This window comes from Cuculus canorus, chromosome 4 (genome assembly GCF_017976375.1).
Source record: "Cuculus canorus isolate bCucCan1 chromosome 4, bCucCan1.pri, whole genome shotgun sequence".
NCBI lineage: Eukaryota > Metazoa > Chordata > Aves > Cuculiformes > Cuculidae > Cuculus > Cuculus canorus.
In genome coordinates this window covers 39,778,502-39,792,723 of record NC_071404.1, presented here as the reverse complement: position 1 = coordinate 39,792,723, position 14,222 = coordinate 39,778,502, and the positions used below count along the sequence as shown (strand labels likewise).

Here is a 14,222-nt window from a genome sequence, read left to right as displayed (position 1 = left end):
AAAAAATTCTTTTAGTTTTGGGGGGATATATTTAACTGTTATGGCTCCAAAAGACAGATCAAAAAGCAGAGGTTGGTACAAGGGATTTTTTAAAAATTTGTATCATTTTATGTATGAAGCATAGAAGATATATTAATAAGGAGTAAGTGCTTAACTTCTTTATGCCTTGATTTGAAGATATAAAATGCATTGAGCATTGATTAATTCCTGGATTTGACTGTGACATATAGAATACAATTTTGGTAATTTTGTTGCTTTGGAGGCTTTCAGATAATAAATAATGATTAGATCATTTAGTCTTTCTGTAAAAGGTAAAAGGCCCTACCTTACTACCAGTTGCAGATGCCTTTCTCAGAGCTAGAATGATGCAAAAATAGCAAATGAAGGAGTCTGCTCTCAGCTGTGGAAAAGACATCAGTTATCATACTACAACACGAGTGAAGGCATCAACAGCTACCCAGTACAACTGACAGTTGGAATAAAACCTTAAAAACAAATAACCATATTTCGTTCATGTCCTTATGAAGAGGGAAACTACCCAGTCATGCTAGTACTGCCAGCAAACTAGCAGGCCAGCCCTAGCTGCTTATGGGGATGATCTGACTTACTGTGCTAGATTACCACAACCTAAAAATGAACTGGTTTGCTCCTTTCTCTAGTCACAAAATCTGGAAAAGTACCTCAAGAGTTTAGGGATGCTTCCATGGCATCTCTATAAGAAGTCACTCCACCTAATATCTCCTGCATGTATGCAATTACCTGTACACTCACCTAGTTGACAAAGAGATCGTAGGTTCTTCTCTGCTGGCAACAAAACAACTGTACTAACAGTCACAATTACATGGGCTCGGGGAAGTGGGGCTTGGGGAAGAGATACCAGAATGTCCGTATCTCTCTGTTGACTGAAGCTATAGCCTGAGAAAGTCTCAGCAAATCTGGCTAGCCTCACAGACTGCAGTCCCAGTCGCTCCTTTCCTGACTATACGAAAGCCTATACTTTACAAAACAGATTCGTTCAAAGTTTATCTTAAGACTACTGTGAATGAAATCCAGACAGGCTACAGATTCATCTGCTCTGTTCAGCGTCCTGGTCTCAGTAATGCTGAACTTTTCAGGCTGTGTTAAGGAACGTACATTTACTGTTGAGTTTGGAGGTTCTTTCAACTTCAAAAGTCTGTGGTCGAAACTCAACATCAAAATGAAGGTACTCTCTGGAAGTTTAGATTCATTGAGGTACAAGTGAAGAACAGAACTGCTGCACATGCATGATATTCTCCACGGCCTTGTAGAGTATTACCCAAGGACTCTGGCTCATTATTAATATCAAAAGAAAGAGACTGTGTTTTATCTTACCCCAAGCCAGCTAACCAAAACATCACAGCTGGGAGAAAAAGTTAGCTAAAGTCAGCCTGGCAGAAAACTGGAAATGTGCAACCAACCTGAAAAAGATGCTGCTTACATCTTTGAGAAAGACAAAGTGGAGGATCCAGTAGCTGTAGACCAACAAGCCTCAGCTCAGAAGGATCATGAAGCACATCCACTTGTTGAATAATGCCTAACCATCTGCAAGTACATGAAAGACAAAAAAATAATACAGGATGGTTGTCACATATTTACTCAACTGCAAATTGTATTTAAAGGAAGGATGATAGATATAACTTTCCTTGACTTCAGGAAGTTCGAGTCCCTGCACCATTCTCATTTGTAGCTAGAAGAAGCATGGACTGCACAAAGATGGTTAGGTGGGTTGCTGGACTCGAGGGGCAGCTAATCAATTACTTGATATCTGTCTGGCAGAATATCCCAGGTAAGTATTGGGGGTAAAGTTCTGGGGGCAACGTTAGTCAAGTTCTTCATCAATAAACTGGATGGTGAGACAAATCCTCAGAAAATCTGTGGATACTACTAAAATAGAGGAAGTGGCTGACACATCAGATGTCATATCATATCTTCTAGTGTCAGTCCAGAAAGGTTCTAGCATTGGGCAAAATAAATCTCAGAGGTTCAGCAACAAGTGCTAAATTTTGTACCTGGGTGGATAAGCCCATATGCCAGCAAAACTGCAAACTGTCTAGCTGGTATGAAGGACTTGCAAAGGTCATAGTGGATACCAGGTGAATAGGAATCATAGAATCACAGAATACCAGGTTGGAAGGGACCTCAAGGATCATCTCCTCCAACCTCTCTTGGCAAAAGCAAAGTCTCCAGTTTTGAGTTCTGCAGTTCAGGAAGGATGATAAAAGCTGGAGTCGGTTTAGCAGAAGTCTAGCAAGACTGTCATGGGCCAAAAGCATGTGGCCTTTGAAAAGAGGCTGAGGAATTGACCACCTGAGGAATGTGAACATATATCAATCTATGGGACCTGATGAGATGCATCCCAGAGTATTGAAGGAATTGTCTGATGTGGTTGCCAAGCCACTGTCCATGATATTTGAAAAGTCATGGCAGTCAGAGGAAGTCCCTGGTGACTGGAAGAAGGGTAACATTGTGTCCATTTTGAAAAAGGGTAGAAAAGATGACCCTGGGAACTACCGACCTGTCAGCCTCACCTCTGTGTCTGGGAAGATCACGGAACAGATCCTCCTAGAATCTATGCTAGAGCACATGGAGGACATGGAGGTGATTAATGGCAGCCACCACAGCTTCACCAGGGGCAAATCCTGTATGACCAACCTAGTGGCTTTCTATGATGGCATAACCACATCAGTGGACACAAGAAAAGCAATGGGTGTAATCTCTCTGGACTTCTATAAAGGCTTTGACATGGTACCCCACAACATCTTTCTCTCTAAATTGGAGAGATATGGATTTGATGGGTGGACTGTTCGGTTCATAAGAAATTGATTGAATGGTCACATTCAGAGAGTGGTAGTCAATGGCTTGAATGTCCAGATGGCGATCCATGACAAGTGGTGTCCCTCAGGAATTTGCATTAGTACCAGTGCTGCTTAATATCTTCATCAGTGATACAGACAGCAAAGTCTGGCAAAGAAGCAGCTAAGTGGTGATCAAATAGCTGCTCACAGCAGTTTGAATGGGAATTACGCAGATGGCAAAATCCAGTTTCTCCTGGTACTGGCAGATGGTACAAATAAGAGGCAATAGCCCCAAGATAGAGCTTGGAAGATTCAGTTTGAACTTTAGGGAGAAGTTATTCACCAGAAGGGTAGAGCAGCACTGGAATAGCTTAGCCAGAGGTGTAACCAGGGTAATTGTCCTTCTTGGAGTCTTCAGCTTGGCTAGAAACACTGGCAGTTGACCTGGTAAAACCTTTGCAACATTTCTGTGTCCAACTAGCATTTCCAACCAAGCTTCTTCAAATAAGAAGCTTAAAGGGAAACTGGAAGAAAGATAGGTGAAGTACTTAAATTCATGTGTTCACCTTGTATTCTCTCTTCAGACTGATTTGCTTTAATAGTAGTATATATACAGGCAGTGAAAGTAAAAATAATGGCAATGCACTGGAAAGGGCTATTTTGTTCATTGCAGCAGAAAACAAATAAGTGGATAATCATAGGCCAGTAAGTTTCCTTTATGTATTTTTTGTCAAGCTTAAGACTTAAACTAGACAAAAGCATTTTACTTATCAAAAATTTAAGCTGAGGTGTTCCAGGAAAAATGTATGCTCAAGGCCTATGGATAGGCATGGAGGATATTCTTGCTAATTTTCCCAGGGAATATATTCCCATTTTGTAGACAAGGACAAAAAGTGATGGAGGTCCTTTTCGCAATGGGAGCCATGAATTTTGCATAAACATACTTTCAGGTTTATCTGTGCTTATTTGTCCTAAAGCTCTCTGCTGCTGGCTAATGAGAAAAATCTTTTTGAGCTGGCCTCATTGTTATAGCTTGTCAGAACAGCCATGTGACTGCTTTAGTTTTCATTAACAGAAATAACCACTTTGAGATTGTTTTACTGACCTAAGATCACAGATTGCTCTGGTTTTGGCCACATTGCTTCTTCCCATACACCTGTGCTTAGGTAACAAGAGAGGTCAGCATGTGTTTTTTACTAGTGCAAGTTCTTCTTGAACTGTTTTTAGATGGCTCTCCTTGGGAAAGGCAGAACAGCTCAAATTACATACTTCTCACTCAATTAAGTTAAAAAGAAATAGGTTTAATTCAAATGTTTATGAGGGTACTTAGCTGGCTCTGTCACTGTTCTTAATTATTTGATAATTTGGAGGCCAATGGTACTATAATAGAGGTTTTCAGTACTTTGGGACAGAAATTGGAGGTGCTACCGGGGTGGAGAGGGTTAAGTGTGTTACAGGCACAGATCTGGGATGAACCTTTCTGGCTGTAGAGAAGGGGGACTTAACAAAAGGTTTTAGTTTATTTGTGTTGTCCTTTCTCTTTCACGGTCCATGCTGCAGCCAAGCAAGTCCTGAAGAGCAGCTCCAGCTTTCACATCATCTTTTAAATCTCTCTTAGCACCTTCTCAATAACTTTGGAGGAACATTGCTTGTCGCATAGCACATGTTACCACAGGGTACCAGTGTGATAAGGAAATAGTCCCTGTATGATTCCCAAAAGAAGAGAATATCAGTTCTGCTTCTTACTACAAGTTTTTTTTTCCCTGACAAAGGTAGAACCTTTATTTCCAATTTATTTCTGTGCACCAAATTAAGTAAGTGGGTACTGTACTTGAGTAGATCTTTAATTACCATGACCAGGCAATTGTATCTCTGCTATTCTTATAGAAAAACTACTCCAGACTTTAAATGAAGGCAGAGAAGGCCTACACCAAACAATTACAACAGAGAATTTGTTTACAGGCTATCACTAGAAGAGGCATAATGCTTCCCTTTATCATCACTTGTCATAGCAGTGACAGCCTGTAAAGCTCCTGCCTGTGCATTATTCTTCATTTGTCACAACCGGTGCCAACTCTTGGCCTGGCAGGTGCCTGGCATGTGTCGAGCATATGATTCATAGGTTCATTTGATCAACACTGTGAAGAAAAGAATGATGTATTTTCTTTTAAATTACAAATTAGACATTTACTCCTCATACCTAGTGACAGGGGCTTTGGCTTCTTTATATCCAAAATGCACTATTTATAGCTCACTGTAGAATTTAAATACTGGCTTCTCTCTCATGCCTAACTCTGAAAGTTAAATTTGTGTACTATTACAGCATTTAAATGAAACCATCCTTCTTCCCTGTTTTATTGTCATGGCAAGCTTGCTTGAACTGTTTTCTTTGGTAATAAACGTGCAGAATGTGTTGTCCCGTGGACATTTAAGGCATTTTTATGTTACAGGTTGTCACGGTCCACTCATAAGCGGATGCGTGATGGTTCTTTTCAGCTATGATCTCGGAGTGCAAAAAGAAAGCAAAGAAATAATTCCACAAGTCAAGGGAGTTAAATTTCAATAACTTTTGGAACTTTATTAATTGTGCTTTATTAATTTATTAATTGCAATGGCTTGCAATAGAAAGAGAGAGAGAAAAAAAAGGAAAAGGATGCGGAGAAAAGGGAAGGAAAAGGGGGGGTTAGCTACCACCACAGGTCCACAGACATCTCTGAGGTCCTGGTCCAGAAGGCGTTCCTCTGCTTCTGTCTTCGATCAATGTGATCTCACAGTGGGGAAGATCTTCAAAGTTCAGCTGCTCCAGAACTGTCTTTTATGCTAGTCCATACACCTGGTTCCTCCTTACGACCCGTCTTTGCTCCACCTCAGTCCTGTGGAGATTTGCCAAACCCCACCTGGCAGGCCACACATGCCAAGAGAGGAGTGTCTGAGGTGTGGTCGGCTTTGGAGCAGGTCTTGTCCCCTTGCACATGCGCTCCTCCTCCTGGTGGCGGTGGTTGACTTGGGGTCCCAGATGAAGGCTAGCAGTCATCATCACTTGAACTTTGGATGAACTAGTCCTTCCGCACGCTCTGTTGGAGCATGGGTCTATGGTATGTCCCATCATTGATTCTCCTGTCTTGCTTCACAATGGTCAGGAGTAGGGAGGTAGGTACGGGGAGCAGGGAGGCTTGTAGACAGATACAAAATGTTCACTATGCACCAGCCTCGGCCGGTACAAAGCATTCCAAAGTTGGTACAGAACGAGCACCTTGCACCCTTTTTTGTAAGGCCGTAAGGCCAATATCTGCAATTAATACAGCCAGGCTCTGCGGCTCCATATCTGATGAGAAATGTTGAGACAGAAATCGATCCTTAGACCGACCACTACAAGATTGCTTTCTATTTTAAACACCACATTCTAGTTTCTATTAGAGAATTTATTTGAAATTATAGTTTTGCTCTGACATTGATTGACGCATGTTTACTTTGGCACTTGAGTTTACTTGCATCTAAATATATATGTGTAATATATGTTTTGTGTGTGAGATGCTTCTGGAGATAATAGTAGCAACAAAATAATTGGAAAATGAGAAAATGCATTCTTAGTATAGGAAGTAAAATATAGTTTGGTTTTCTCTTCTGTGAAGGAAATTTGTGGAGTTCTGTGAAAAAGGGCAATTTATTATGGTATTTTGGGGAAATGGCAAGACTAAAAAACTTAAAATTTATTAGTAATCACAAACATGTAGATCATTTCTTAATCAAAATTATTTCTATGCAGAGAACGCTGAAGACTTGTCTGGTCTGTTTTAAGCGTCACTTAAGCTGTGAGATTCCCAGGTGTTGTCTTTGTCAGAGCATCTATATCTTCATGCCCCCTGTCTCAAACACTGGCTCTTTGTTTAAGTAGCTAGCCTTTAAAGCCGGCTGCTGACTACAGGTCCTGCAGAATTGCCCTTTTGCTTTAAAGAGTCTCATCAATGAGAATACATTATATTCAGTAATGTGAGATTGGCTTTAATAAGTGGTTCAACATAAAGATACATTTTTCCTGCTTATATAAATAGTAGAAAATACTGCAGGTTTTTCTAAAACTACTATCTCTAACTGTTACTCTGTGTTTATGCTTTTAGAGATCAGTAAGATTTGACAGAAGTATGTGACACAAGACATTGCAAGGGAAAATACAATAAGAGAGCACTTTCATATTGATTTCAGTTAAAAAAAAATTGCTAGTTATGGATCCAAAAGGGAATTTTTTTTTCTCCACTTTAAGATATTCTCACAACCATATTGGAGGTAGTCATTGAACTTATATACTTCATCATAGTTTTGTAGTTATTGAGAATTTTCCACAAATAAATTCCCAAACTGTCTTCTTGTCCAAATCTCAAACCTAAAGATACTGTATGTATTGTAAGTGGCATCCGTTTGACTATGTCATGACTTATCGTTAAGTTATTATAATACTAACATATAACTATTTTAACAAATCTACATATGCCATGTATCTCTGGTAACCCATATACTTTGCTTTGTATGTAGATCTGATCTTTTTTATGTCATTTGTGTAATAACTGTTCTACAAAAGTTAAGACTTATTACTTCTGTTTTCTTCCTGATTACTTCCAGGTAGGTCTAAATGAGGATATATTTAGAATTCTGTGTGAACGTGACATGCAAATTTTGTTTTTATACTTCTGCTTTTCTGCAAGTTGTTCTTTGGATGACAAGGAGAAAATAATAAAATTATTCCATCATGGGACTAATTGAGTAGATTAAAACAATTTTGGTATATATGATTCCAGCATCAAAAGATATGCTGGATGTTTTAATGCTGTTCTTCACAAATCAGATGACATGCTGTCTAATATGTGTGAAGAGCTATCGGAGGGAGAGCGAAGAAGGTGGTATAGACAACTCTTGTTCATTCCACAGAATTTCAGGTATTATTCTAAACAAAAAAAAAAAACCCAAAACAATATTCAAAATTTGAGAGACCACTTTTCCTGAGTTTGCAAGAAATCTGAAGCAATGAAAGAACAGTAGGAACTATTATTGATTTCACGGAGTTCAAGCTCCAATACAGCTGCTGACAGTCAAATTATATTATTCAGCTCTTTTGTTGTTTGGCAAGTAATATAAGAACAGTAAAGAATGTATCATAATATGATAGCTTACATCATCCCTCACTAGAATGTTTTCCAGAAGAGATATGTGGTCAGCTTTCAGAATTTGCTCGTTGCGAGGTGTGAAAGAAGTGAAATTAAGTCCTTTGTATGAGACTGAATTTCACTAAATTTATTTGGCCCAAGTGATAACAATTAGAGTGCATGATAAGAGAGTATTTGTATTAGTCCTTTTAAACATCAGTGGTGGCCATGTTCCAAATGTCTGTTGCAAGGGCCTTACCTTAACCATTGTAACACCTAACTAGTGAATGTCCAGTTCAGGTGTGCCTTGAATTTCTGTACAGGCAACAGAGAGTCTACCAACACCACAAAGAACTTAGAGTGTCCGAGTAAAGCTCCTGCCTCTCTACACCAGATATATTAGGTGCTTCATTGGTAGCTGTCTTCACATACAAAGAGGGAAACTGCCAATAACTGGGTCACAGGGAACAGTAAAGCAATCTTATCTGATACATAGCCAAGTTAAGAGCTGTGCAGTAGGATCCTGACTCTCATCAGTGAATCCACCTTTGAGAGGAGGCAGGTGAAGACTGAGGATTTGAACTATAGCCAAAGTGTTAAGTGCTTGATTACATAGTTAGAGAGCTGTGTAACATGAATCTTCTTATTAGTTGTCTGTACAAGTGCCGGGTTCCTATGTGCTATTCAGTGCGAACAAACTTAAGATGTGGGTGGAAGAGATCAGAGGGGCAAGGGTTAGATAACACTCCACAGTGTCTGAGGACTAACAGGAGCTATGGTTAGCTTTGATTAAGTTTGATTTACTTTGGAAATATGGAATAGTCTGTCCTTTTGAAACTGTTTCATTTTTCATGGCTATAAGATGATGCAATTTACAACATAGAAAAAAAATCCAAACTGACAGCCCTAACAGATTTTCTTATATTACTTGCAAGGTCTTGGTATCTTTGTTTTTGAGGTCTTATTTCCCTTTTTCTATATTCCTACACTATGAGAATAGCCTCAATGGAGCTCATAGAAACAGGAAAACAGTTTGATAAATATATACTTTAGACAGTCTTGCACTTGGGCACAAGATGATCTAAGACTTGATTTAACCTCAGTTCAGTCACAATACTGAATTGTAGCTAATAGCTGAAATGAGTCAGAGTGGCACACAGCCCTTGTCCCATGAGTATTATTGGTCATACAAAGATCATCATTCAAAGATACAGTACATCTCTTGTCATTGTAATCACTGGGGGACTGTGTTGGGGTTTTTTATTGAGTACATAAGTGGCAAAATGCAATTAAAAAAAGAGATACCTCTTTTCCTTATGTTTCAGAATTAGAACATTGGTATTCTACAATTAACCACAGAGTAGAAAACAAAAACAATCGATGTTTATTTGAATGTCATTCTTTTTTTTTTTTTTTTTTGCCTCAGACTTGGCCTTCCTCATTTGGTGTAATGCTTCTTCTGGGTAATCCTACGAACACAAACCAGTCTCTTGACTCAGCAAGTCTCCAAAGCATTCATTTTCTCCATCCCAAAACCCCCAGCCTGTTCTGTAAACCTTGCAGGCTGATGTTCCCAGGTCTCAGGCTTCCTCCTCTTTGGTGTCAATGTACATCAAGATTCGTCAGTACATCCTATGTAGTACTCTCCAACTAAATACGTAAAACTACACACCAGGGTTTCTACTCCTTCCTAATCTGCAGGTAGATTTGGAAAATCTTGTGCCTTGGTCAGCTAAGAAGGAAAGGAGAAGAGATAAAGACTGTGTTCCAGGAAGCTTTCTCTTAGTAGAACTTGATTTTGTTTTAACACAAGTTCCTGCATTCTCTGCACTGTGCCTTGTTGCCTTATTGCCTTTAATCTATGTATCAGCTTTATACATTCCAATGTACTGCTAAATGATAGCCCTTTTGGGTAGTTGGTAACAAACTTCTTGCAGTCTCTGGACTGAGGCACGTACAACCACACAAGTCCAAAGAATTACAAGCTAATGTAAGAAGCAATCAACTTGGCAAATGCCTTTCAGTGAGACTAAGCTTGCAACACCTAGCATCGCTAAATGTGTCTTATCAACAGTTTTAATTATTGGAGACTAAGCTTTTCTTGCTCTTTTCCTGCCAAATGAAATTATCATATTTTTCCAAAGTAATGAGTCTGATAAGCCGAGGTGTTTCATCAAAGACAAAAGATCACTACTTCTATGGCAGATGTATTTAGGAAGAGGCAAAATTGCAGGGTATTTTTTTATTGTTTGCTTGGGTTTGGTTTTTTTTTTTATTCTTAAGGTGTGTGTGTCTAGTCAGAAGAAAAGAAGTTCCAAAAGGTGCTGTATTGTGATACAGAGCCAAGTTATGCAGATGAGAGAACCTATCAAATGATCTATATTTGCAGCTTAATTTTATTAGGAAGTCAGCTGTCCTTTTGCTTCATGCTGGTATCCACCTGTTAAGAACTTCCTTCATGTCTACTTCCCTTCCCATTACAAAAACAATCTAATCAAGCTAATTTAACATTTTGCTTTTTAAAAATTGCTTTCCACGCATAGTTCTTCATAATTAGTTGTTATAGGAAACCCACTTGGAAATGACACTGCTTATAAAAAGGCATGCCAGAATGTTTATCTGGCCTTGGGCTGCAGGAACAAGAGGATGGATGAATATCCTGCAGTTGTTTTGGCCACGATTATATTGTGGATGGCAGGTTGCCAGTAGCAACTGCAATAAAAGATCCAGAGTGTCAGTGTCTTCCTCTGTGTGATAAAACAGAGAACATTTGCACTTTTTGAACTGTCTCAGAGAGGATTTGTGGCAGATTTTGGAGGACTTGAAGTGACAAGAGATGGAAGTAGATGAGCTGCTTGCAGGTTGTATGCCATCCTGTCCTTCTGTTGGCTCCTCCAGGCCTGGCACCACTGACGCTTTTTTTGCCCTTCTTTCTAGAACATTTAAAAGAGAAGCTGGAGGAATACATGGTCCGTTTTGCCAAAGTGCGGATTGTACGTACCAAGAAACGAGAAGGGCTTATTCGGACCAGACTGCTAGGAGCCTCGCTGGCTAGAGGAGAAGTCTTGACATTTCTGGATTCCCATTGTGAAGTCAACGTGAATTGGCTGCCTCCCTTGCTTAGTAAGTGTATGAGCGTTCATCAGCCACTAAAACTAGAGTATATAAGCATAGCTCAAGTAATCAGTAATCACAATATGCAGAACATACACTGTCTAGAAGTATGTGGAGCTCTGCTGCAGTGTCATAAGAGTCAGTATGAGAGAGAACTGAGAGAAAAGCAAGCAGCTGCATTTTATGGTTCTTGTGACTAAAGAATGGTAAAATTTTGAAGTTTCACTTTGGCCTATTACAGTTACAATTTATTTTATTACTGCTACTAAAAACACTACTACATCTAGTATTATGCTATGCCCTTATTATGCATCTGAAAACTTCCGTTATGCACATATTATATTTCTTCTTAGTCTTCCACATTCCATTAAAACAGCTTTGCTGTAAATGTATCCAAGGCCTGAGTTAAATCTAATAACAACTGCACTCACAATAGGAAGCTTAGAAAGAATGATTTGTTATTGACTGTTTTGCTGGATTCCAGCTTCAACTGGCAAAGCTCCATTAGTCAAAGGAATGGGAAGAATCAATTGTTGTTGGATTTCACTTCAGAAAACAATGTCACCTTTTCTTCAAATATCCCCTTTTCTACCTGACTATAGGCAAAGTGTATGGGCTTTGCAAAGTGAGGGCTTTTATGCTAGCAAAACCAAAGATGTCTGAGTTTACTATTGAAGAAATTTGTATTAATTAAAAAAGTATGTGTAAGTACATGACAGGATAGTGTTTCATCAATTAATGATTATTGTTTCTTGATTTTTGTTGCCAGGAGTGGTTTGCCCACACAATAAGCTGATACACATTAGCAGAAGAGAAGAGATACTCTTCTGCTAATGAGCTATTTCTTGAGACAAAAAAAAAAAAGAAAAAAAAAAAAGTTTTTCTTCAGTTCTCTAACAAGATAACGTACAAAATTTCAAACTTACAACCTTTCTAGATTCCAGATCAAATTACACATACAGTCTATCCGTTGTGCCCTTAATCACAACATCAGCATCTTTAAAAATAACCTCTATGTCTTTGTGTAAAGTCCAGATGGCATAAAGGAGCCATAAAAGGAAATCCAAGTTTCAACAAGCCTGCTAGAAGCAACCCTGACAAGTAGCTGGCATACATTCTGTTATACTCTACAGCCACTTTTCTTCTGCTTTCTGATTTTGCCCCATCATGCATAATACATTGCCACTAATCAAAAGTTCCGATTCTCACTCTTGTCCTCTGAAATCCTTTCCTAAGTTACTGTAAATGAGATGTAACTCTTCTATTTTGTAAACTTAGACATGCGAAAACTGCAAGTTGCGAAGCTAGTTCCTTTTCTTGCTGTCTTGTCTGAAATGAAGGTGTAGTAGCTGGACTTCACCCTATAAAAACTGAAAAATAAATAGAATGGTCACAAAATATTCATAAGTGCAGTTAGGTTGCAATTGGATATTGAATGGATGATCACAACCCTCAGTCTTAAGCCAGAAAACTGGTAAGATGAGAAATCTTCATATGGGACCAAATCACAGTTCTGCTTAGTTCTCAAGAGGAATGAGATATTTCTTGTTCCACGTGTAGTAGAAAGTCCTTTAGCTAACCAGCCAGAGGATCTAGAAAATAGGAGGAACACTGAAGCCTGGGATCAATAGGCTTTATTTTGAAAGAAAAAGTAGATCATTACACGAAGAAGGACAAATACAGAATGAATACACTGCTAGTATATTTAAGGATGCCCTGTACCCTGTTTTCCAAAAGGGATTAGAGAACTTTCTCATAACCATTAGGTGGCAAATATTTACTACACTGAAATCAGATGACACCTGGCTACTAACAAGAGTAGGGTTAACGTATTTTTGCAAGCACTTATATAAAGATCTATCCTGTGATTCACTCAACACTGCATTTGACTGAACATTATTCAAGGAAATTAGAACACAGGATATATCGGGTATTTATTGCTTTGAAGATACCCTATTTTAGCTCTGATTGTACAGTGAAAAATCTTCAACAAGAGCCTAGTTCATCTCTGCTCTGCAGTGAAGTCTGCCAGTCTTCACTGAGAAGGGCAGTGGATTCCACTGTTTCAAACAAGATTCTTTTTTTCAAAATGAGACTTTGCAAGTAAATGGAGAACCAAGAACAATCACTTAAAGATGGTTCTAAAAGTTATTATATATATTTAGCATCTGACTTATATTTTCAGAAGTGACCATCACCTTTTAGACCAAAGTAAGACTGAATTATTTCAGTACTTGTTATGTATCTAAATAGCTTTGGGGAGCTGAGCCATAGTGGTTTTCACTTACAGTCCCTTGCTTTGTTTTCTTAAAAGCAGGTGCAAACTGGCTTTTCTTTAGGCTTTATTTGTTTTACTTCTTTAACTTAAATGGGATCCTAAATTGAGATAAACTACTCTCAGATTTCAGCAAGTTTCACTTGATGTTGACTGAGCACACAGCTGTAGGTATATAAAAACCCTTGCAAACACAGCTGTTTGATATCACTTCTCAGTAGTATAAAGTTAGCAGAAGGAAAGCCATGATTTGGCTCCTTGCAACTGTAGTTGAGATCTTAGTAGTTTGTGAAGTTGTAGTTACTGCAGGCTTAAGGTAAGGAAATGGGCAGCGAGCTAGCTTGAAAGATGTAGGCTCAGCTTTCCTTCTGCTGATGGTGCTCATAGGAGCAGTAATGTCAAAGGCTACTGCAACCAGGTTTGTCAAAATGGATTTTTTTTTTTTTTTTATTATTACTGACTGAGACATAAAATTGTTTTGGGATTAGGTCATCTTTAGCAAAATTACTGAGATTCTTGCTAGCTATGTCTGCCCCTCTCCGCAACATTTATATGATACGTTACTTGCTAGTGGGGAAGACTGAGTATACAAGTAATTTTGACAAATAACAAGAGTTGATTTGCTGAGCCGCTCAAATGTTGTCACCATGTGTAATCACAGATTTAAGTAGGAAAATAAAAATATTTGCAGTGTAGCGTTGATACTCTAACCACGCCAGTTTGAAACAAGGACTTGAAATTTAAAGCAATGTATCTTACAAAGAAAAAAACTACATTTTTATGAGTGGCTTATTCAATATTGAAAACTTCTGCTTATTGCCATGTAAGCACACTCTGCTTTATGAAAGGTGCTGAATTGAAATATGTACATATATGTTG

At 38.6% G+C, this 14,222-nt stretch overlaps 1 protein-coding gene across 5 annotated transcripts in view; it reads left to right on the top strand.

The window, feature by feature from the left end:
* Positions 1-14,222, top strand: part of GALNTL6 (polypeptide N-acetylgalactosaminyltransferase like 6) — a 472,134-nt gene that overhangs the window by 368,661 nt on the left and 89,251 nt on the right. For 4 of the 5 annotated variants that reach the window (XR_008449564.1, XR_008449563.1, XR_008449562.1 and 1 more), the window contains exon 5: positions 10,892-11,077. The exons of the other annotated variant lie outside the window; for it this stretch is intronic. Coding sequence is in view for 1 of the 4 variants with exons in the window: in XM_054064634.1 (XP_053920609.1) it covers positions 10,892-11,077 (186 nt within the window). In the remaining 3 variants the exon portion in view is untranslated. The remainder of the gene's footprint in view (positions 1-10,891; positions 11,078-14,222) is intronic. 5 annotated transcript variants of the gene reach the window in all.